Source organism: Anomaloglossus baeobatrachus, chromosome 3 (genome assembly GCF_048569485.1).
Source record: "Anomaloglossus baeobatrachus isolate aAnoBae1 chromosome 3, aAnoBae1.hap1, whole genome shotgun sequence".
NCBI classification, from domain to species: domain Eukaryota; kingdom Metazoa; phylum Chordata; class Amphibia; order Anura; family Aromobatidae; genus Anomaloglossus; species Anomaloglossus baeobatrachus.
Genome location: NC_134355.1, coordinates 100,794,967 through 100,817,016, shown reverse-complemented (window position 1 = coordinate 100,817,016; position 22,050 = coordinate 100,794,967). Strand labels below are relative to the sequence as shown.

The 22,050-nt window shown below is 44.7% G+C and overlaps 1 protein-coding gene across 2 annotated transcripts; it reads right to left on the bottom strand.

Annotated features, from left to right (window-relative positions):
- Positions 1–207: 207 nt before the first annotated feature.
- Positions 208–22,048, bottom strand: FAM161A (FAM161 centrosomal protein A). Of its 2 annotated transcripts, XM_075338091.1 has the most exons (7): positions 21,954–22,048; positions 21,632–21,805; positions 10,656–10,894; positions 8,682–9,851; positions 7,240–7,339; positions 2,641–2,795; positions 208–1,407 (listed from the first exon to the last, which is right to left on the bottom strand). In XM_075338091.1, exons 1-7 carry the CDS (start codon positions 21,963–21,965, stop codon positions 1,275–1,277), a joined length of 1,983 nt encoding a protein of 660 aa, XP_075194206.1. In that variant the 5' UTR covers positions 21,966–22,048; the 3' UTR covers positions 208–1,274. The 2 variants fall into 2 exon arrangements, with proteins under 2 accessions (XP_075194206.1, XP_075194207.1); XM_075338092.1 differs by lacking the exons at positions 208–1,407; positions 2,641–2,795; positions 7,240–7,339 and adding an exon at positions 8,137–8,337.
- Positions 22,049–22,050: the final 2 nt, after the last annotated feature.

Sequence of the window (22,050 nt, the reverse complement as noted above, 5' to 3'; positions counted from 1 at the left end):
TTCAGAATAAAGCATGTTTTCAAAGTCGTCTACTTTCTGATCAATGCTATATACTTGGGTATTTCTAATAGATAAGTAAGTGGCTAAAGTGATAGATTCATGATAATGATTGAGGATGAGAATAATAATTAATAATAATTAATAATAAAAAAGCATAACTGATTTTGAATGCTGGAAAATAAATTTATTTGGTAAAAACATTTCCAGTTTATAATAAAGTCACATTATCAATATACAATAAATCAAGTTATCGATTTTGCATTTGAATAATTAAATTATTGAAAAAATAAAAATTAATTTTCTTAACAGTAATAAGTAAAAAACAGGGATGGGTATTAGCTTTTCCCTAGGGAGCCTGCCCTTAGCTAAAACTAGAACTGTACTCACTAGTCATTCGTCTTAAATATTCGCCAGCGGATCGTGTTTGTACTGGTAATATAATCTATACCGGTAAAGCCAGCCATACATATTAGATGGGTCTCGGCCTACCAGTATGTAGGCTCTAGCCCAAGAATAAGAGGTAGGTTTCATGATATATGTATAAGGATGTAAGTGTAGGGAAGCCAGCTATATGAGGAAAGCATGTACACATACATATACTGTATCTCAATCTACTGTCTAACTTTATATCACCTCTTGGATGCCTTCCTTTCGACCAATTTTTTTGCAAAAACAAATGTTTACAATTTTTGTTGTATTTCCAGTCACACCCCTCTTCAAGTAAAGTAATGACTTCTCATTAAAGAGCCACATTCCTTGTTGATTGGAGTGCAAAAAGTATCTAAATCACATTATAAATGATGGCGAGACAAAATGCATAGCCTGTTAATAAGAGTTACTGTGCCATTGTACTTGTACAGTTCTTGTTGCCTGGGTTTTTTCCTTCATTACAGAACAGAAATCTTACTACACAGGTAAAATGCTGGATTTTACTATATTATCACAAGGAAATTGTATATATCAGACTTTTGATTTTCTTTTGATTGGTTGGTTGCACACATCAGAAAGTTTGTCAATTCACTAATAAATAGAATTTTCAACGGGGGATGAATAATTTTGATTGTAACTAAATGGGCAGCTGATATTTGTTATACAAAAGAACGCGCCCCATGTTGCTCATTCCAGTCAATTCTGATCAAAGTAGTTTACCAGAATGTTGTATGGGTTCTCCAAGGCTATCCACCATGTTATATTATCAGATATGATTGGATGCTTATGGAGTGATCACACAAACAATTTGGTAACACGCTCTGCATCAGGTAAGTTTCAACTAACTACAGCTCTTCAATGTGGTCTTCATCGGTACTGTATTCTTCATACTTCTCATCTTTAGACTGATTTCTCTGAATTTCATCGTCTTCACCATGTTCTTGTAAATCTTCTATTTCTAAAGTTCCATCAGAGCTCCTTTAAAGATAAATAAACAGAACGTTTTAACAAATTAAAGTGGTTGACCACTACTTTTACATTGATGGCCTATCGTTAGGTGTCTGATCAATAGGAGGCCTATGTGCAGTACCCAGCCGTGGCCACTATCAGAAGACGGAACGGTGCCGGAGCTAAGTATTTCTGGCTGCCTCCTGCCACCACCGGGACTGAGAACAGATGATCGGCCGGGGTCAGACACCTCCATCCCTGACGATCATCTGTTCTCAGTCCCGGCGGTGGCAGGAGGCAGCCAGAAATACTTAGCTCCAGTACTGTTCCGTCTTCTGATAGTGGCCGCAGCTGGGTACTGCACATAGGCCTCCTATTGATCTGGACCAAGAACAGCTGATCGGCAGGGGTGCCGATCAGACACTGATGACAAGAGATGAGCTGTTCCATGGAGGTTCGGTTCGCCGGCAGCCAAGGAGCCCGAGCCTCCACTCGCTTGAGCTTGACCCAGACCCAGGAGCAAGTAACTGATTGTCAGTTTGAATCTCCGCCCACAAATAGCCATCCATAAGCAGATCACTTCTGGGGGAGGGTAGGCGGGCTTTTTCAAATAATTTTTTGGCTTGCACACTATATGTAAGCATGCTGATGTTACCCCCAGTGCGAGCCATTCAAACACGCAATTGGCTCGCACAGGGCTGATCACCAAGAGTACCTGAGCACAGAGTTGCTGGCACGAGTGAAGTTCGAACGTTAAGCATCTGAACCCCGAACCTTGATTTTTTAAGTTGGTGTTCAGTTCGAAAATCGAACCTCAGATTCACTCATCTCTATTGATGATCTATCCTAAGGATAGGCCATCAATGTAAAAGTAGTGGACAACCCCTTTAAAGGGCAATTTCCTTTGCAGCCATTCTTATGCATATTGCTCTTTTGTGGACAGGGAGCCACTTTCCCTGTCAAGCCATTCTGTATACAACAAAACATGGTGTCTGCTATGCCCCAGAAAGTCTATCAGCAGAATACAAGCTGTGCCTTGTAACTCTGCAATTAAGAGGGATGTGCCCATGGGTGTAAGCTGAACAGTAATAGTGAGGTACACCAGGCTTCTACTGAACCACTCTATGCCTATGATTTCATACAAAGTTTCTTAATGTCAAAATTAGTATTATACCATACAAACATTGCTCTGCACTAAGGAAAACTCTGTCCTCCATGCATTGCCATACAAGCACCATGTACAGGCTTTTGACAGTGTATTACCTCTCTTCATCGTCTATGCTGAACATATCCTCTTTCGAACGCTCAAAGACTCGGACAGCTGCATTTTTCCCTTTCATCGAAACAAAATCATCAGATATACCGAGATCTCTGAGAACTGTAGTGTAATGTTTCTCAGCACACAGACGAGCATTTTTCTGTAAAATAAAAAGGTATGTAATCAAGACAACACTTGGAAACCATTAACAATATCCAAATCCATAAATCAATGCTTTTGGTTGTAATGGTAGAAGAGTTTATTTAAGAGGCACTCTTCTTCTTTTTCCATCCCTGCACTGCCCACCAGATTGTCCATTACACTCTGCTCTTCTCTTATACATGGTTGTCTTACAGTCCATCCATGCAATTCAGCCTTCTCTTTGCTTCTCTTCAGCCAACATCTTGATTCCTAGCTGATTTCATTGGTATACAATCATACCCATCTATAGACACCATCCACAAAGAGTCCAAAAACTCGAAGCGTTTCCCCCTACTTATGTATTGGGGTTCATCAGGAGACGAATTAAGGCAGAATCGCCATTCTGATGTTTGACCACACGTGTGGCAGCATATGTCCCTCCAAGACGGTGCATGTGGCAGACGTGTCGAGTTTTTGAACTCTTTGTGGATGGTGTCTATGGAAAGCCTGGGTATAATTGCATACCAATGAAAAGAATAAAAGAATTATGTCAGGAAGGCTAACCTGGTATTTTGTAGATTATAAATGTGTGACAGGAGCTGTGCAGTCATCACAAGTTACAATGATAAGAGCTTCTGTATTTCACCTATGGTACGGTCTATGCACTTTCTTCATATAGAAAGCTTTGCTTACCGTGATGGTGATACTCTTCAGAGAACTTAAAGACATGTAACTTCCAGGGATGAACCATGAGATCACATGACCTAACTGTAGAGAACTATACCCAGAAAATCACAGGATTGATAAAAATATGCAAATGATGAAAAAAATGGAAACTATATTTTCAAAACATAGCAATTTATTCAGTATTGAGTATGAGCACCTTGCGCTGAAATACCCACTCTTATATGCCTTCTGCCTTGCAGTTCAAATTTGGAGAGAAAAGGGTTAATAGACCGCGCTGCCATAGAACAGAGAATCCTTATAGAAGGAATGATTTTACTTGTGTAAGCGTTTCAAAGCCTTATAGCTTCTTCCTCAGGACAAATCAGGTATATGGGAGCCTTGCCCCATTAAAGGGGTTATCCGGCTTATTTTGAGTTTTTTTCATTATTACCCTATTGGGCTACATTGGGGCAGGTAAGTAGATAGAGACCACTTACCTGCCCCGCTGTCAGCCCCTCTCCCCCGGCTCAGAGTGGTCATGTGACCGCTCCTGCCGCGATTCTGCTGCTTCCGGTCATTTCATGTCAACATGGGCAGGACCATGTTGACATGCAAATCTGGAACAGCATGTCGCCTCCCTGCTGGGCGGCTACAGTGCGATGAGCCCCGCCCCCCTTCCCTGCACCCTCCCACACATTCCCCCGCACCCCGTACTCGCCCCGCGACATTCCCCTACACTGCTGTGGGGTCCGTGACCTGGGGGAGGGGCCTGGTGGCGGCTGCCGTGGTGTCAGCGCCAGCACCGGGCCCCTGCTCAGGATCGCACATTCAAATGTACCGGCATCACATATCACAGATGCCGGTACATTTGAAAGCGCTGATGAGAAGGAGCATTGCGCTTCTCATCACTGTCCCGCTGTCTGTGCTCTCTTCAGCACAGCGGTGACGTCACTACTGTGCTGATATGGCCAGAGCACAGACAGCGCGCGAATGTGCAGGAACGGCGGGGACCGAGGACGGGTGAGTATGTACTCCCTACATGTGTTGCCTATGGGGGGGGGGGGGGGTCGGTACAGAGCCCGATGTGTGTATGCGGTGCAGAGCCCGATGTGTGTGTGCGGTGCAGAGCCTGATGTGTGTGTGCAGTGCAGACCCTGATGTGTGTATGCGGTGCAGAGCCTGATGTGTGTATGCGGTGCAGAGCCTGATGTGTGTATGCGGTGCAGAGCCCGATGTGTGTATGCGGTGCAGAGCCCGATGTGTGTATGCGGTGCAGAGCCCGATGTGTGTATGCGGTGCAGAGCCCGATGTGTGTATGCGGTGCAGAGCCCGATGTGTGTATGCGGTGCAGAGCCCGATGTGTGTATGCGGTGCAGAGCCCGATGTGTGAATGCGGTGCAGAGCCCGATGTGTGTATGCGGTGCAGAGCCCGATGTGTGCATGCGGTGCAGAGCCCGATGTGTGCATGCGGTGCAGAGCCCGATGTGTGCATGCGGTGCAGAGCCCGATGTGTGCATGCGGTGCAGAGCCCGATGTGTGCATGCGGTGCAGAGCCCGATGTGTGCATGCGGTGCAGAGCCCGATGTGTGCATGCGGTGCAGAGCCCGATGTGTGCATGCGGTGCAGAGCCCGATGTGTGCATGCGGTGCAGAGCCCGATGCGTGCATGCGGTGCAGAGCCCGATGCGTGCATGCGGTGCAGAGCCCGATGCGTGCATGCGGTGCAGAGCCCGATGCGTGCATGCGGTGCAGAGCCCGATGCGTGCATGCGGTGCAGAGCCCGATGTGTGTATGCGGTGCAGAGCCCGATGTGTGTGTGGTGCAGAGCTCGATGTGGTGGGGGGTGCAGAGCCCTATGTGTGTGTGTGTGTGTGTGGGGAGTGATGTAGAGCCCGAAGTGGTGTGGGGTGCAAAGCCTGATCTGGGGCTGTTATTTGCAATGCTGTAGTGATAACAGGTCAGGTGCTGGGGCAGAATATACTGACAGGGAATGTGTGTGCAGGGGGCGGGCAGGGGGCGAGGCTGGAAACTGGAGTGGGGCTGGACACTGAGGCCGGGCGGTGCCAGCTCTGACTGAGGTTTTGCACAGGAAGTGGTCAGTTTGCTTGTGCTGAATGTAAACAAAGAGCTGCAGAGAATAAATGAATAATTCAAGAGGAACAAAAGTTAGAAAACAAAAAATAACAATGTAGGGGTGTTTTATATGACAATACAGCACAGATTAGCTTAAACTCAAAAATTTTTGTTATGTCGGACAACTCCTTTAACAGACATTACAATTTCTGCCCATTGGAGCTCACTGTTAATATTATTCTCGGATATTGCTTTTAAAAATCATTGCATAGCACATTTTACCATTTTTTCACTCATATAAACTAGATATTGAAACAAATTCTTTTTTCTAATCTGTTTTTCTATTTTAATTGTAGGTTTTACTTTTTTGGGTATGTGATTATGTCTAAGAATTTCTCTATGGACACAAAAAGGCCTTTTTCTCTCAAATATTGTTCACAAATTTGTCTAAATCTGTGTTAGTGAGCACTTCTTTACCGAGATAATCCATCCACCTCACAGGTTGTGGCCTATCAAGAGGCTGATTAGACATCAGAATTATTGCACAGGTGCGCCTTATACTGGCCACAATAAAAGGACACTCTAAAATATGCAGTCTTATCACACAGCACATTGCCACATATGTCAGAAGTTTCGATAGAGAATGCAATTGGCATGCTGACTGCAGGAATGTCCACCAGAGCTGCTGCCTGTAAATTGAATGTTAGTTTCTCTACCATAAGCCGTCTCGAAAGGCGTTTCAGAGAATTTGGCATTACATCCAACCGGCATCACAACCGCAGACCACATGTACCCAACCAGCCCAAGACCTCAACATCCAACATCTTCATCTGCAACACTATCTGAGTCCAGCCACCTGGACAGCTGCTGCAACAATCAAATTTCTTCACAAACTGTGAGAAACCATCTCAGGGAACTCATCTGCTGCTCGTCGTCCTCCTCGGTGTCTCCACGTGACTGCAGGTTGTTGTCATAACCGACTTGAGTGGGCAAATGCTCTTATTCGATGGCGTCTGGCATGTTGTAGAGGTGTTCTCTTCAAGGATGATGCCATTTTGAATGCACAGAGATACCGTGATGAGATCCTGAGGCCTATTGTTGTGCCATTCATCTATGACCATCACCTCATGGTGCAGCATGATAATGCATAGTTCCATGGTGCAAAGATCTGTATACAATGGAAGCTGAATACATTCCAATTCTTGCATGGCCGCATACTCACCAGACATGTTACCCACTGAGCATGTTTGGGATGCTCTGGATGAGCGTATACGTCAGTGTTCAAGTTCCAATGAACAATCCACAATCAACAACCTGATCAACTCTATGCGAACGAGATTTGTGGCACTGTGTGAGGCAAATAATGGTTACACCAGAAACTCTTTGGATCTCTAACATTCCCCCTTCCCCCCCAATACTGGAAAGCTGCACATTTTAGAGTGGCCTTTTATTTTGCCAGCCTAAGGCACACCTGTGCAATAATCCTATAGTCTAATCAGCATCTTGATATGCCACACCTGTGAGGAGGTTGGATTATCTCCGCAAAGTGCTCTCGAACACAGATTTACACAAATTTGTGAACAATATTTGAAAGAAAAAGCCTTTTGTGTACATAGACAATTACTTAGATCTTACACTTCAGCTCATGAAAAATGGAAGAAAAAAATGAAAGTGTTAGATTTATAGTTTTTTCAGTGTATATCTAAAAAAGGACAACGTACAAACCTGAGAGGCCCTCTCCAATAAGAGCGGGGTTTGGGAGACCCTTTCTTTCATTGCACCCAGCTCTTCCATGTACTCTTTTGTTTGCTGCTTTTCACTTTTCCTGTTGTATCAATGTAAAGATATCAAAGTTTAAGAGTCACAGACATTCATCAATAGGTGTGATTGGTTTCCTTGTATCTCAGAGGTTCTGTCATTAGATTCTCCTTTACACATTGTTGCTGACCTTCAGAGCTATGTGTTCTCAACATCATCAACCGTGACACTTTTGATGAAATTATGTGCACCAAATACATAAAAGTTGTCCAAACCCATTGATTTTAGCAGCACTAGACTGTCATCTGTTGTTAATGGGGCCTCCTGACTTCCCTATGACAGATTATGTTGGGCGTGAGAGAGATTGATCTGGTTAAATTTGAACACCCCATTCTTTTGTTTTCAGGGGAGATAAGCTGCTGCCAGACGGTTCTGGCAGCAGCTTTCTACCTTCTCTCATGAAAACACATGACTGTTCGGCAAACATTTATGAGTCAGGGGAGATAGGAGTCCATGAAGGTCACAGCTATCGCACTTTTACTTTCATCTACCCACTACTATTTGCTATGTTGGAAAGAGATTATGAAATCATACTTTTTTTTTTTTTTTAATCAGACTACGCAGTTTGTAGTCTGTTGCTAAGGCAACCTATAGTGTCTGCTTAAAAGCTGCTTACACAAAACAATAAAGAAAGTCAAACTATGAAGCTCCCTTGTTTTTTTGAATTGAAACAATAGTGAAGATGGTTGTAAAGATATCAAAGTTTTAGGTTTCATTATAAACTAATAGGCTTTTCCCAAAAATTAATTATAATGATAGATTTAATTTAGTTAATCTTCCCTGGTAGCTCTGTGATCTAGAAAACTAGGTATAAAGCTACATATGCTATCTAGGAAATATTACCTCAATTCTTTTAATCTACTATGTGCCTTTTGGGTTTGGTCTGGGTGAATAGCTCTAGCTTTGCTACTTATATGTTTCTTCAGGGTTTTTTCTTTCTCCCTCCTTCTTGTTTGTCTCTTTTTCTTGTCTTCTTCCTGTTTTAATTTGCCTTGAATAGACTTCCTGGGTGAGGACATAAAAGGACTGAAAATGCATGTAACATCCAAGGTTGAGTTCTGCTAGGGTCACAGAGGGAGAGGACTCTAAGAAGGATAGAAGAGATCCTTAATATCTAATCTAAGGCTATTCTAATAGAGGTAGCGCCATGGGAGTGTATTCTATCAGAGGATGCATGGAATCTGGGCTTTGGTCTAAATGAATGACCTTTAATAAGTTTCAGCCATTGTATGAATTAAGGCTTACCAGGTCTACATTATGGACAATTGTTGAATCCCCTTTTGCATGGCGTCCTGCCAAATTTCGATTCAATGCATCTCTTAGTTATCTCTTACGAACGTGTCCATTACCTGATAGCCTGCTCTCTCCTTTTAGACGACTCTGTAGACCTTGGAGTGACAAGTGGATCCTCTTCAAGTGCTAATAACCCTGTTGAAGTTTTCCATGATGGGTTCCTAGGAGATTTATATGGCCACCGAGTCTCCTTGAGCATTTCTTCATCTGCTTCAATGTCCTTCAGGATTTTCCCCTTGTGTGATGCTAGATTTGAGGTTCGTAAATAAAAGGGGTCACAAATAGTTACATGCTTTGCGTCTTTATTAATTAAGAAACGTTTCTCATGATTTTCATGTAGAACTCTAAAATTGGGTATCTGAGTATTGATTTTTGGCTTATGACTTTCTTCTTTTTTAGATTGTTGACATCTTGTTTTTCTACTTTTTGGACTTGCCCTACAGGCCAGTGTGCTGGTAGGATAAGAAGCGCTGTGCAGAAGTTCTTGAGATCTCATTTTTATCCGAATCTGCCTATACAGTTCCTCTTCTTTTAGCCTTTCATTAGCCGACGTTCCATATACAGATTTTGGAACTGGCTTTGCTTTGAAAAGCTTGACGGTATGGACTGAATCTTGAAGATCATTGAGCTGCATCTTCTTTTCTTGTTTCTTGAGCTCCTCTCGCTCGGTAAACAAGAATGGTTTTTGAGATGCTTGAAGAATCTCTTTACTTCTCTCCTTGACAAAATTCCGTCTTTCCTCATTTCTTTCCACTATTTCGTGATACAGAGGGAGATAAACTGAAGCAGGCACAGGGTTTGCTCGAAATTTCTTTTGACATTCTGCTTCTTCCTCGAGTCTCTTCTTCAACAAATTGTTCTCCATCTCAATTTCTGATTTCGACTTGACATTCATCTCCTTTTTCTTGGACTCCCGAATTGTCATATCAAATGGTTGTGGGATAGTCACTTTGTGAGACCATTCTTTACATCTATGTTTTTTAGCTTTTTGTTTTGACTGCTTTTTTCCAAAATCTGTTTTCTTGATATAATCTTCAACTGTAAATCCATTCCACATTTGACCAATTTTCTCTCTGACAGATATAGAGTCATTTGTGTCACTGTCATCTTCTCCATCAGAGAGTTCATCCAGGGACGAATCTGACAGTCCAGATGAGCTCACGTTGTGCTTTAGAAAACAGCATTCACATTCAGTAGGCTCTGAAGACTTCTCCTCCCACTCGGACCTAGAAATTAAGAAAAGATACAATAAACACCTTACTGGGCAAAGGTGTCATAGTGCTAAAAAGCTTCCAGATGACCAATAAAATATACTACATGCCCATGGCTGGTGTTTACTCTGCACAACATCTAATGGTGTCCATACAAATTACATGAAAAATGACCACTGCTACAGTAGGATAGTTTAGTCTCCGAAGCTTCAGAAAATCTGATCTTATTTGACATATGTGATAGACAATCTCCAAACAACTTTGCTTATGTAAAAATCATGTCTTTCATCCGAAAAAAATCACTCAAAGTCTCAGCTACTGAGGTTTTGCTTCATACTTCCGGTCCACTGCCTGTTGTCAAGCACAATCTGTATTCAGCACCAAAGACACAACCGGATTAGCGAATACAGGAGGGTCTTTATCTTTCTTCTTCAGCTCTCCTGTCTGTTAAACTGGAAACAGGAATGACAGATGGGCGGGATTTCAGGTCAGGTCAACCAAGTCATTGGACAATGCATGGCGGGGAGGGAAAGGAAATGTCAGCACCTATTGTGCTGGCAAAAGTCTACACTAAATTGGTGGTGGGTTCTGTAGTCAGTATATTATGTTCTCCCCTTGCTCTATCCAAAGACTCAGACACCACAACACCAAATGTATTCTGCTAAAAACGCAGGCAGAATTGGAGTACAGGTACTGTGCTATATTATCCAATAACTCCAACCTGGAAAAAAAGAGCAGCTAAGGTTCTATTCAGTACCTGCTTATAACGCAGCTGCCTACCACACTGACTACACACAACTTCTGAGGACACCTACTCACCAGTAATCTGTATTGGCCGCAGCTTGTGTGTTCTGGACTCCGTGTAGATGCAGTTTATGGTCGTACATCTTCTCCAGCTGCTCCATGTTTAGTACATGAGCGTTTTTTAATCTCTCAAGCTGCATGTAATACTCCCTGTCTGAGTGATGGAGTTTTGAAATGTCCAGCATCCAATCTTTGCAGGTCACCATTTTGCAGGATTGCTCTTCTTCAGGATCAGAGTAGGAGTCGAGATCATCCTGTTAGATTTGACAATGCAAATGTTTGTATATGACTATAATGTGAGGAAAAAATGACTAAAATAGCTATGGGAGGGAAAAAAGGGGCTTAAAGGAAACCCCCAGTCTGTTCCTTTATACATTGTACAATGGGGATACATGTGTCTATAGTACAGGGTCAAATATCCTTCTAAAGGTTATTCCTGATATGTAAGGTCTTATACAATTATTAGGATATCTGCTGTGGAAGAATAAAATCCTAATGTGCTACCCCAGTGAGGTTCCTGACTAACCACCAAAGGAGGCGATTTGTACCTTATGTTCAACACAGGGCAACAGATCTGGATAAATAACGGCCCATACTAATTTGTCGGTTACCACCTACCCTCTCTACCTGCCAGACCCTACATAGAAAGCTTCAACTGTACTAAAAAACAAAAAGGTTAATCACAGCACCTACAGTGCTGGCCAAAAGTATTGGCACCCCTGCAATTCTGTCAGATAATACTCAGTTTCTTCTTGAAAGTGATTGCAATCACAAATTCTTTGGTGTTATTATCTTCATTTATTTTGCTTGCAATGAAGAAACACAAAAGAGAATGAAACAAAAATCAAATCATTGTTCATTTCACACACAACTACAAAAATGGGCCAGACAAAAGTATTGGCACCTTTAGCCTAATACTTGGTTGCACAACCTTTAGCCAAAATAACTGCGAACAACCGCTTCCGGTAACCATCAATGAGTTTCTTACAATGCTCTGCTGGAATTTTAGACCATTCTTCTTTGGCAAACTGCTCCAGGGCCCTGAGATTTGAAGGGTGCCTTCTCCAAACTGCCATTCTGAGATCTCTCCACAGGTGTTCTATGGGATTCAGGTCTGGACTCATTGCTGGCCACTTTAGTAGTCTCCAGTTCTTTCTATCAAACCATTTTCTAGTGCTTTTTAAAGTGTGTTTTGGGTCACTGTCCTGCTGGAAGACCCATGACCTCTGAGGGAGACCCAGCTTTCTCACACTGGGCCCTACATTATGCTGCAAAATTTGTTGGTAGTCTTCAGACTTCATAATGCCATGCAGACGGTCAAGCGTTCCAGTGCCAGAGGCAGCAAAGCAACCCCAAAACATCAGGGAACCTCCACTATGTTTGACTGTAGAAACTGTGTTCTTTTCTTTGAATGCCTCTTTTTTTCCTGTAAACTCTATGTTGATGGTTTTTCCCAAAAAGCTCTACTTTTGTCTCATCTGACCAGAGAACATTCTTCCAAACCGTTTTAGGCTTTCTCAGGTAAGTTTTGGCAAACTCCAGCCTGGCTTTTTTATGTCTCGGGGTAAGAAGTGGGGTCTTCCTGGGTATCCTACCATACAGTCCCTTTTCATTCAGACGCTGACGGATAGTACGGGTTGACACTGTTGTACCTCGGACTGCAGGGCAGCTTGAACTTTTTTGGATGTTAGTCGAGGTTCTTTATCCACCATCTGCACAATCTTGCGTTGAAATCTCTCGTCAATTTTTCTTTTCCTTCCACATCTAGGGAGGTTAGCCACAGTGCCATGGGCTTTAAACTTCTTGATGACACTGCGCACCGTAGACACAGGAACTTTCAGGTCTTTGGAGATGGACTTGTAGCCTTGAGATTGCTCATGCTTCCCCACAATTTGGATTCTCAAGTCCTCAGACAGTTCTTTGGTCTTCTTTCTTTTCTCCATGCTCAATGTGGTACACACAAGGACACAGGACAGAGGTTGAGTCAACTTTAATCCATGTCAACTGGCTGCAAGTGTGATTTAGTTATTGCCAACACCTGTTAGGTGCCACAGGTAACTTACAGGTGCTAGTAAAGGGAACCTGTCATCAGAAATTTAGCTTGAAACCTAAAAGATTCCCCCTCTGCAGCTCCTAGGTTGCATTCTATCAAGGTTCCTGTTGTTCTTGTGCCCCCTTTCTGACCAAAATAAATACTTTATAAAGTGGTACCTTTTTGTATTGAAATCTTGATAATGGTACACGGGGGCGGGCTCTCTGGTGTCCGTTAGTCTGCCTCCTATCGCTTTAGGCCGTCCCCCATTGCTCCATTTCATATCTCAGGATGCCGCCCACTGCGCCCGAGGTGCCGCGCACACGAGGACCGCTGGTCATTTGTGCGCAGGCACGAGGTTATGGGCGGCGCTGAGATTGCATCGCAAGTGCCCGCCCATCATCTCGTGGCCACGCTCTCCCCTCTGCCTCCAGCGTTCTGCGCAAGCGCTGGCCAGATGACCCGACGTCACCTCTTTCCCATCTTACCCTGCAGCAGGAAATAGATGGGAGGAGCGGAGCAGGACACCGCCGGCTACGAGAGATGACGTCGGGTTATCTGGCCAGCGCTTGCGCAGAACGCTGGAGGCAGAGGGGAAAGTGCGGGCACAAGATGATGGGTGGGCACTTGCGATGCAATCACAGCGCCGCCCATAATCTCGTGCCTGCGACACACGTGACCAGCGGTCCTCGCATGCGCGGCACCTCGGGCGCAGAGGGCGGTGTCCTGAAGTATGGAATGGAGTGATGGGGACGGCCTAAAGCGTCAGGAGGCAGACTAACGGCCACCAGAGAACCTGCCCCCGTGTACCATTATCAAGATTTCAATACAAAAAAGGTACCACTTTATAAAGTCTTTATTTTGGTCAGAATGGGGGCACAACGACAACAGGAACCTTGCTAGAATGCAGCCAGGAGCTGCAGAGGGGGAATCTTTTAGGTTTCAAGCTAAATTTCTGATGACAGGTTCCCTTTAATTACACAAATTAGAGAAGCATCACATGATTTTTCAAAAAGTGCCAATACTTTTGTCCACCCTCTTTTTTATGTTTGGTATGGAATTATATCCAATTTAGCTTTATGACAATTTTTTTTTTTTCATTGAAGACAAATTAAATGAAGATAATAATACCAAAGAATTTGTGATTGCAATCATTTTCAGGAATAAACTGAGTATTATCTGACAGAATTGCAGGGGTGCCAATACTTTTGGCCAGCACTGTAGATAGTCTATTTAGACGTGCGCCACTTATATGTATTAGATAGGCAAAGAAAAATAAGGGGCTAAAATATAACCTTTAATTCAATTTAAATATAAAAAGTTATTAAAATATCTATAGTATAGGTATAATATGCAACAATGAGTTTCTCTGAGTGATAGAAACAACAGGTCAATAAGACCACCAAAAAATGGCCCCAATATCCAATTAAACAGAAAGGGCCCAGCCCACAGACGCCATTAATACAAGACAAAAAAAAATTAAAAAAAACAAAACAAAGAAAAAAAACATAAATAGTGTTATTTCCATATCCCTGAGTGGACAGCGGTCCCACGGGTGGGTGTGAATAAATAAATACCGGTAAATAGAAAAACACAAAATAATTAAATCATAATCTCATAGTTACAATGGTCAACATATCATGTGACCCCAATAATTCACATTGGCTGTATATGCAAAGTGATTAGGAAATGATTTACAAAAATGGCATGGTCTCAGATTAACAGGAGCAGGGGTAGGCAGACATCTCCTTTAACACAGGCATTCAGGTGTCTATATTACTGACCCTATACAGGCCTGGAGAACCTATTTATGCCTGTCACCCCACCTGCTTCTGCCCTAACAAGGGCAGACCACAGCTAGCTCTGTTGCTGAACCCTAAGATATCCCTAATTCCATCCCGACGCGTTTCATGGGCAAAGACTCTTCAGGGGAAATACATGCAGTCGGGTAAATAGGGTCTACAGGTGCATCTCAATAAATTAGAATATCATCAAAAAGTTAATTTATTTCAGTAATTTAATACAAAATGGAAACGCAAATATTATATAGAGTCATTACACACAGATTGTTCTATTTCAAGAGTTTATTCTGTTAATGTTGATAATTATGGCTTACAGCCAATGAAAACCCAAAAGTCATTATCTTAGAAAATTAGAATAATTACCACAAAACACCTAAAAAGGCTTCCTAAGCAATTAAAGTGGTCCTTTAGTCTGATTCAGCGCTTTACAATTCAGGAGGATCATATACAAACAAGTAACAGTTATAGAAATACAATATTTAGAGGAAAAAAAAGAAAAAACACAACCCTGCTCGTGAGAGCTTACAATCTACAATGAGATGGGGGGGGGGGGGAGAGGCAAGGTTCAAGTGTTTATTTACAATGACAATCCAGCCATCTCACGGACATGGGGGATAGATAATGGTTTCCTCGACCAGTGGGCCAGAGCCTTGAGATGCCTTTGGGTGCCATGGAGTTTGATGTGGAGTTATGTTGTGAGAAGTTGTAGAGGGACTATGTGAATTGAATCTGATTAGGGAGTGTGATAGGCCGCCCTAAAAAGATGCGTCTTTAGGGTGCGTCTGAAGCTGAGTAAGTTGGGAATTGTCCTCACTTCTTGGGGTAGAGCGTTCCAGAGGATTGGTGCAGCTCGGAAGAAGTCTTGGATCCGGGAGTGGGAGGTTCGAATTAGTGTGGATGTTAGTCGAAAATCGCTTGCAGAGCGTAGAGAACGGGTGGGGTGATAGACAGAGAGGAGGGTGGAGATGTAGGGGGGTGCCGCACTGTGGAGAGCTTTGTAGGTGAGAACAAGCAGTTTGAATTGGATCCTGTGATATATGGGCAGCCAGTGCAATGACTGGCACAGAGCAGAGGCATCCGAGTAGCGGTTAGCCAGATAGGTGACCCTGGCTGCTGCATTAAGGCTATGTGCGCACTAGAGCTTTTTACCTGCGGATTTACCCGCGGATTTGCCCCGGAAATTTCTTGAGAAATGTCTGCAATCTTTGTGCAGACATTTCCCATGAAATTCAATGAGAAAAAAAAATAGCTGTGCGCACTGTGCGGATTTTTCTCAAGAAAATTTCTTGAGAAAATTTTCTCGAGAAACTTTCTTGAGAAAATGTGCATGTCCATTAATTTCCGCAGGTATTCCGCAGGTAGCAATGATGTGCGGTATACCACCGGAATAGCCGCGATTTACCTGCGGGAATGCTCATCGCTGCCTGCGGTTTTGCAGGAAGCGATGTCATTATGCCAGGAAGAGGAAGCGAAGCAGAGTAAACACAGACGTCACACTCCCTGGACGCCGCACAGAAGCACTTCCGTGCGACCTCCAGGTGCCCGTGCAGTCTGTGTCCTGCTCCGGCCTCGCGGCTGCCTGCCCTGCTGTGTGTCAGTGTCTGCCCGCAGTATCAGCAGCTTGTCACGCTGCAGCGCAGGCAGACACTGACACAGGCAGACACTGATACTGCACTGCAGGGTGTCAGTGTCTGCCCGCAGTGTCAGCAGCCTGTCACGCAGCAGCGCAGGCAGACACTGACACCCTGCAGTGCTGGGAGCCGCGGGGATGACGATCGCTGCTGTCAGGAGGTGAGATCATTACCTGCTGTGACGATCTCCTGCCTCCTGACGTCAGCGCTGTCACTGCTGTCTATGCCCGTCTCGCGAGCGGCCCGAGACTGTCACTAGCGGTGACGTCACGGGCTCTCGCGATTCTTCTGACAACGCGGCGGGCATAGAAGTCAGTGACAGCGCTGACATCAGCAGTACAGGAGATGATCACAGAAGGTAATGATCTCATCTATGCTCCTGATGGCAGCGCTCGTCATCCCCTGCAGTGACCTGAGCTGACCTATTGATGTTAGCTCAGGTCACTGCACAGCTCTCCCAGCCAATGGGGAACATTCTGTTCTTCATTGACTGGGACAGCGACTATGGTATGGATCGCCGTGGGACCCCCCCCCCCCTTATTGGATTACGCCGGACGTGGATTGATTGTTCTTTTCAATAAATTGGTTAAAGAGGCTATGTGGGGAGTGTTTTTTCAAATAAAACTTTTTTTGTTGTCTATTTTTTTATTATTACTGACTGGGTTGGTGATGTCGGGTATCTGATAGATGCATGACCTCACCAACCCCAGGGCTTGATGCCAGGTGACATTACACATCTGGCATCAACCCCATATATTACCCCGTTTGCCAACGCACCAGGGCGCGGGATGAGCTGGGGCAAAGCGCCAGGATTGGCACGTCTAATGGATGCGCCACTTCTGGGGCGGCTGCGGCCTGCTATTTTTAGGCTGGGGAGTGTCCAATAACAGTGGACCTCCCTAGTCTGAGAATATCAGACCCCAGCTGTCCGCTTTACCTTGGCTGGTGATCCAATATGGGGGGGACCGCACGTTTTTTGTTTTAAATTATTTATATAATTTAAAATAACAGCGTGGGGTGCCCACTCTTTTGGATTATCAGCCAAGGTGAAGCTGCCAGCGGTGGTCTGCAGGCTGCAGCCGTCTGCTTTACCCTAGCTGGCTACAAAAAATGGGGGGACCTCACGTCGTTTTTTTTTAATTATTTATTTATTTTATGGCTAAATACAAGGCTAAGCACCCTTTAGTGCCACATGAAAGTCACTAAAGGGTGCCAGCTTAGAAAATGCAGGGAGGTGGAACATTATATAGGTTTTTCTCATCTATCTATCTATCCCTCTATCCCTCTATCTATCTATCCCTCTATCTATCTATCTATCCATCTATCCCTCTATCTATCTATCCATCTATCCCTCTATCTATCTATCCATCTATCCCTCTATCTATCTATCTATTCATCTATCTATCCCTCTATCTATCTATCTATTCATCTATCTATCCCTCTATCTATCTATCTATTCATCTATCCATCTTTCCCTCTATCCATTATCTGTCTATCGATTATCTTTATTATTTATTGCAGGGACAAACCTGCGGTAAATCCACGGCAAATCCGCGGCAAAACCGCATGCGGATTTGGTGCGGATGTTTTCCGCAGGTCCGGAAATCTTTCACTGGCAGAAGTTTCTCAAGAAATTTTCTTGAGAAACTTCACATTTCTAGTGCGCACATAGCCTAAGGTTGGACTGTAGAGGAGAGAGTCTAGTTAGGGGGGAGACCAATTAATAGAGAGTTACAGTAGTCAAGGCGAGAGTGGATCAGGGGCACGGTGAGGGTTTTTGTCGTTTCCAGAGTGAGAAAGGGGCGGATTCTAGAGATGTTCTTGAGGTGCAAGCGGCAGGAGCGGGCAAGAGATTGTATGTGGGAGGTGAAGGAGAGATCGGTGTCAAGTATAACACCCAGGCAGCGGGCTTGCTGGACTTATCGTTGTGCCACACACAGAGAGGCAGATGTCAGGTTTAGGAAGGTTGGAGGATGGAGGAAAAAGAAGAAGTTCAGTTTTGGAAAGGTTAAGTTTCAGATAGAGAGCAGACATGACATTGCAAACTGCAGTCAGGCAATCACTGGTGTTCTGTAGTACAGCGGGGGTGAGCTCAGGGGATGAGGTGTATAGCTGTGTGTCATCAGCATAAAGATGGTACTGAAAGCCAAATCTGCTGATGGTCTGTCCAATTGGGGCAGTGTAGAGGGAGAAAAGAAGAGGGCCAAGGACTGAACCTTGAGGGACCCCAACAGTGAGAGGAAGAGGAGAAGATGTGGAGCCAGCAATTGATACACTGAATGAATGGCCAGAAAGATAGGAAGAGAACCAGGAGAGCACAGTGTCCTTTAGGCCGATAGAATGGAGCATAGAGAGAAGGAGATGGTGGTCAACAGTGTCGAAGGCAGCAGAAAGGTCAAGAAGCATAAGCAGAGAGTGGTCACCGTTACGTTTTGCAGTCAATAGGTCATTGGTCACTTTGACAAGGGCAGTTTCTGTTGAGTGTAAGGGGCGGAAGCCAGACTGTAAAGGATCTAGAAGCGAGTGAGTGGAAAGGTAGCGGGTGAGGCGAGAGTAGACCAGGTGCTCCAAGAGTTTGGAGATGAAGGGGAGATTGGAGACTGGTCTGTAGTTGCTTGTGCAGGATGGATCGAGAGAAGGTTTTTTTAATAATGGAGTAATGATAGAGTGTTTGAGGGAGCAGGGGAAGATACCAGAAGAGAGAGAGAGATTGAAGATTTTAGTTAGGTGAGTGGTGACAACCGGAGAGAGTGTCTGGAGTAGAGGTGTGGGGAAGGGATCAGTAGGGCAAGTGGTAGGACGAGAGGAGGATAGGAGCCTGGAGACTTCCTCCTCTGTGACTGGGTCAAATGTGGAAAGTAAGCTGGATGGGATATGGGGAGGGATGGGATTCACAGAGCTTGGTGGCTGGGAGCTGATCTCTTGGCGGATGTTTTCTATTTTCTCTGTAAAATACGAGGCCAGGTCATCAGCATGAAGGGCTGTGACAGGGGTCTGTACTTTGGGACTGAGGAGGGAGTGAAAGGTGTCAAAGAGCTTTTTTGGATTGTTGGCAAGTGAGGAAATAAGGGTGGTGAAGTAGGTCTGTTTGGCGAGGTGAAGGGAAGAGTTGTAGGTCCTTAACATGAACTTGTAGTGGATGAAGTTTTCTGGTGTGCGGGTTTTCCTCCATAGGCGTTCGGCACTCCTGGAGCATCGCTGAAGAAATAGAGTTTGTGATGTGAGCCAAGGCTGTTTTACTCTTTGTTTGGTCTTTCTGAAGGTGAGGGGCGCTACTTGGTCTAATGTAGTCCTGAGTGTGTCATTGTAGTGCTTTACAGCCATATCAGGACAGGAAAGTGAGTAGATAGGGGACAATGATGCGTGTAAAGAGTCTGAAAGTGTCTGAGAATTGATGGCCTGTAGGTTTCTGAATGTGTGATTGGTGGGAGTGTGCTGGGGCGGACGAGGATTTGTGAGCTTGAAAGAGAGGATGTTGTGGTCAGAGAGGGGAAGAGGTGAGTTGTCAAAGTCAGAGATTGAGCAGAGGCGGATAAAGACCAGGTCAAGGGTGTTCAGTAGGCTATATAATCATGGGGAAGACGCCTGACTTGACAGATGTCCAGAAGGCAGTTATTGACACACTCCACAAGGAGGGTAAGCCACAAAAGGTCATTGCTAAAGAAGCTGGCTGTTCACAGAGTGCTGTATCCAAGCATATTAATAGAAATTTGAGTGGAAGGAAAAAGTGTGGTACACAAAGGTGCACAAGCAACCGGGATAACCACAGCCTTGAAAGGATTGTAAAGAAAAGGCCATTCAAAAATGTGGGGGAGATTCACAAGGAGTGGACTGCCGCTGGAATCAGTGCTTCAAGAGCCACCACACACAGACGAATCCAGAACATGCGCTACAACTGTCGCATTCTTTGTGTCCAGCCACTCATGACCAATAGACAATGCCAGAAGCGTCTTACCTGGGCCAAGGAGAAAAAGACCTGGACTGTTGCTCAGTGGTCCAAGGTGTTGTTTTCAGATGAAAGTAAATTTTGGGGGAGACGAAGCCACCAGTGCATGAATATAGCGGATGGAAGGAAACTGTGTGTGGCCATGTGTGTTATAATGACATTATGCAATAGGCGGCCAGCCTTGTACAACAGCTGGGAGAGCAGCCTGGGGGGCACTTGCCCCCCGACCTCCCGGGCCAGTCTGCCCCTGCCAACAAGCTTTTTGGTGATAGAAATCTCATTTTCCAGCAGGACAAGGCACTTGTCCACACTGCCAAAAGTACCAATACCTGGTTTAATAAGCACAGTATCACTGTACTTGATTGACCCAGCAAACTCACCTGACCTAAACCCCATAGAGAATCTATGAAAGACACCAGACCCAACAATGCAGACGAGCTGAAGGTTTCTATCAAAGCAACCTGGGCTTCCATAACACCTCAGCAGTGCCACAGGCTGATCGCCTCCATGCCACGCCGCATTGATGCAGTAATTCATGCAAAAGGAGCCCCGAGCAAGTATTAAGGCATTTACTGTACAGACTTTTCAGTAGGCGCCAACATTTCTTCGTTTAAAATCATTTTTTCAGTTGGTCTTATATAATATTCTAATTTTCTGAAATAATGGCTTTTGGGTTTTCATTGGCTGTAAGGTCCCTTTCACATTGCATTTTTCCCTACGTTCACAGGTCCTGTCGGGGCATCCGTCCGGACCGCCCCTCCCCCACTCTGCAAAGCGTGCTCCGGACGCATGCGCCCGACAGGGCCATTCACTGTTATGGAGCGCACTGGCGTTAGCGTGTGCTCTGTTTTGTGCCATTTTTTGCACATATACGTTTCTGCAGACGGACACCCGAACGTACTCCTGCAGTAACGTATATGTGCAAAAAATGGCACAAAACAGAGCACACGCTAACGCAGTGCGCTCCATAACAGTGAATGGCCCTGTCGGGCGCATGCGTCCGGAGCACGCTGTGGACGTAGGGAAAAATGCAATGTGAAAGTAGCCTAAGCCATAATCATCAACATGAACAGAAATAAACACTTGAAATAGATCACTCTGTGTGTAATTACTCTATATAATATATAGGAATAGATCACTGTGTAATGACTCTATATAATATATTGGAATAGATCACTCTGTGTGTAATGACTCTATATAATATATTGGAATAGATCACTCTGTGTGTAATGACTCTATATAATATATTGGAATAGATCACTCTGTGTGTAATGACTCTATATAATATATGCGTTTCCCTTTTTGGAATTTTTTGATATTCTAATTTATTGACATGCACCTGTATGTCCCAGCTGCCATATGAACAAATTTGGCTTTATTGGAAATTTGGATACTGTCCCTTGAAAGCTGTAATCAGCCCCATTTATGGATATGTACAGGTCAATATAATAAATGTTGTGAAAAGTTCACTTTATGGCAAATTAAAGTGCACATTTATTTGATCAGTGATCAGACTACACAGGGCGATCAGCTATACAGGCACAAGCCCTCACACTCGGGCATGGCGGGCTCCTCCTCACCTCCGTGCAGGCCCGCAGCTTCTCCTCCTCCTGCCTCTCGTACAGGGTGCGGGGGGCTCGGGTGCGGGGGTTCACAGGGGTGCGGACACACGATGCGGCCAGCACTGCGTCCCGGTGAGAGCTCGCCATCACAACCGCCGGAGACGCTGCACTGCTGCCTGGCAACGGCTGACGCTACGGGGTGAGAGAGGGGACAGGAAGCAAAAAAGAGGATCAGAGGCTTGGCAACAAGAGCTGCAGCAGATGGCGACATAATCCGCTCATCCCATCTGCTGGTGAGAGGGCAACAGCCGGCGGGGATGGGCGGAGAGCCGGCACGTACGGGGAGATACATTACTGAGCCGCTACAATGGAAGCATCCTCAAAGGGTTAAATTCTCCGTAGTGGAGATGCACGCGGAGCTCCGATAGAGATGAAAA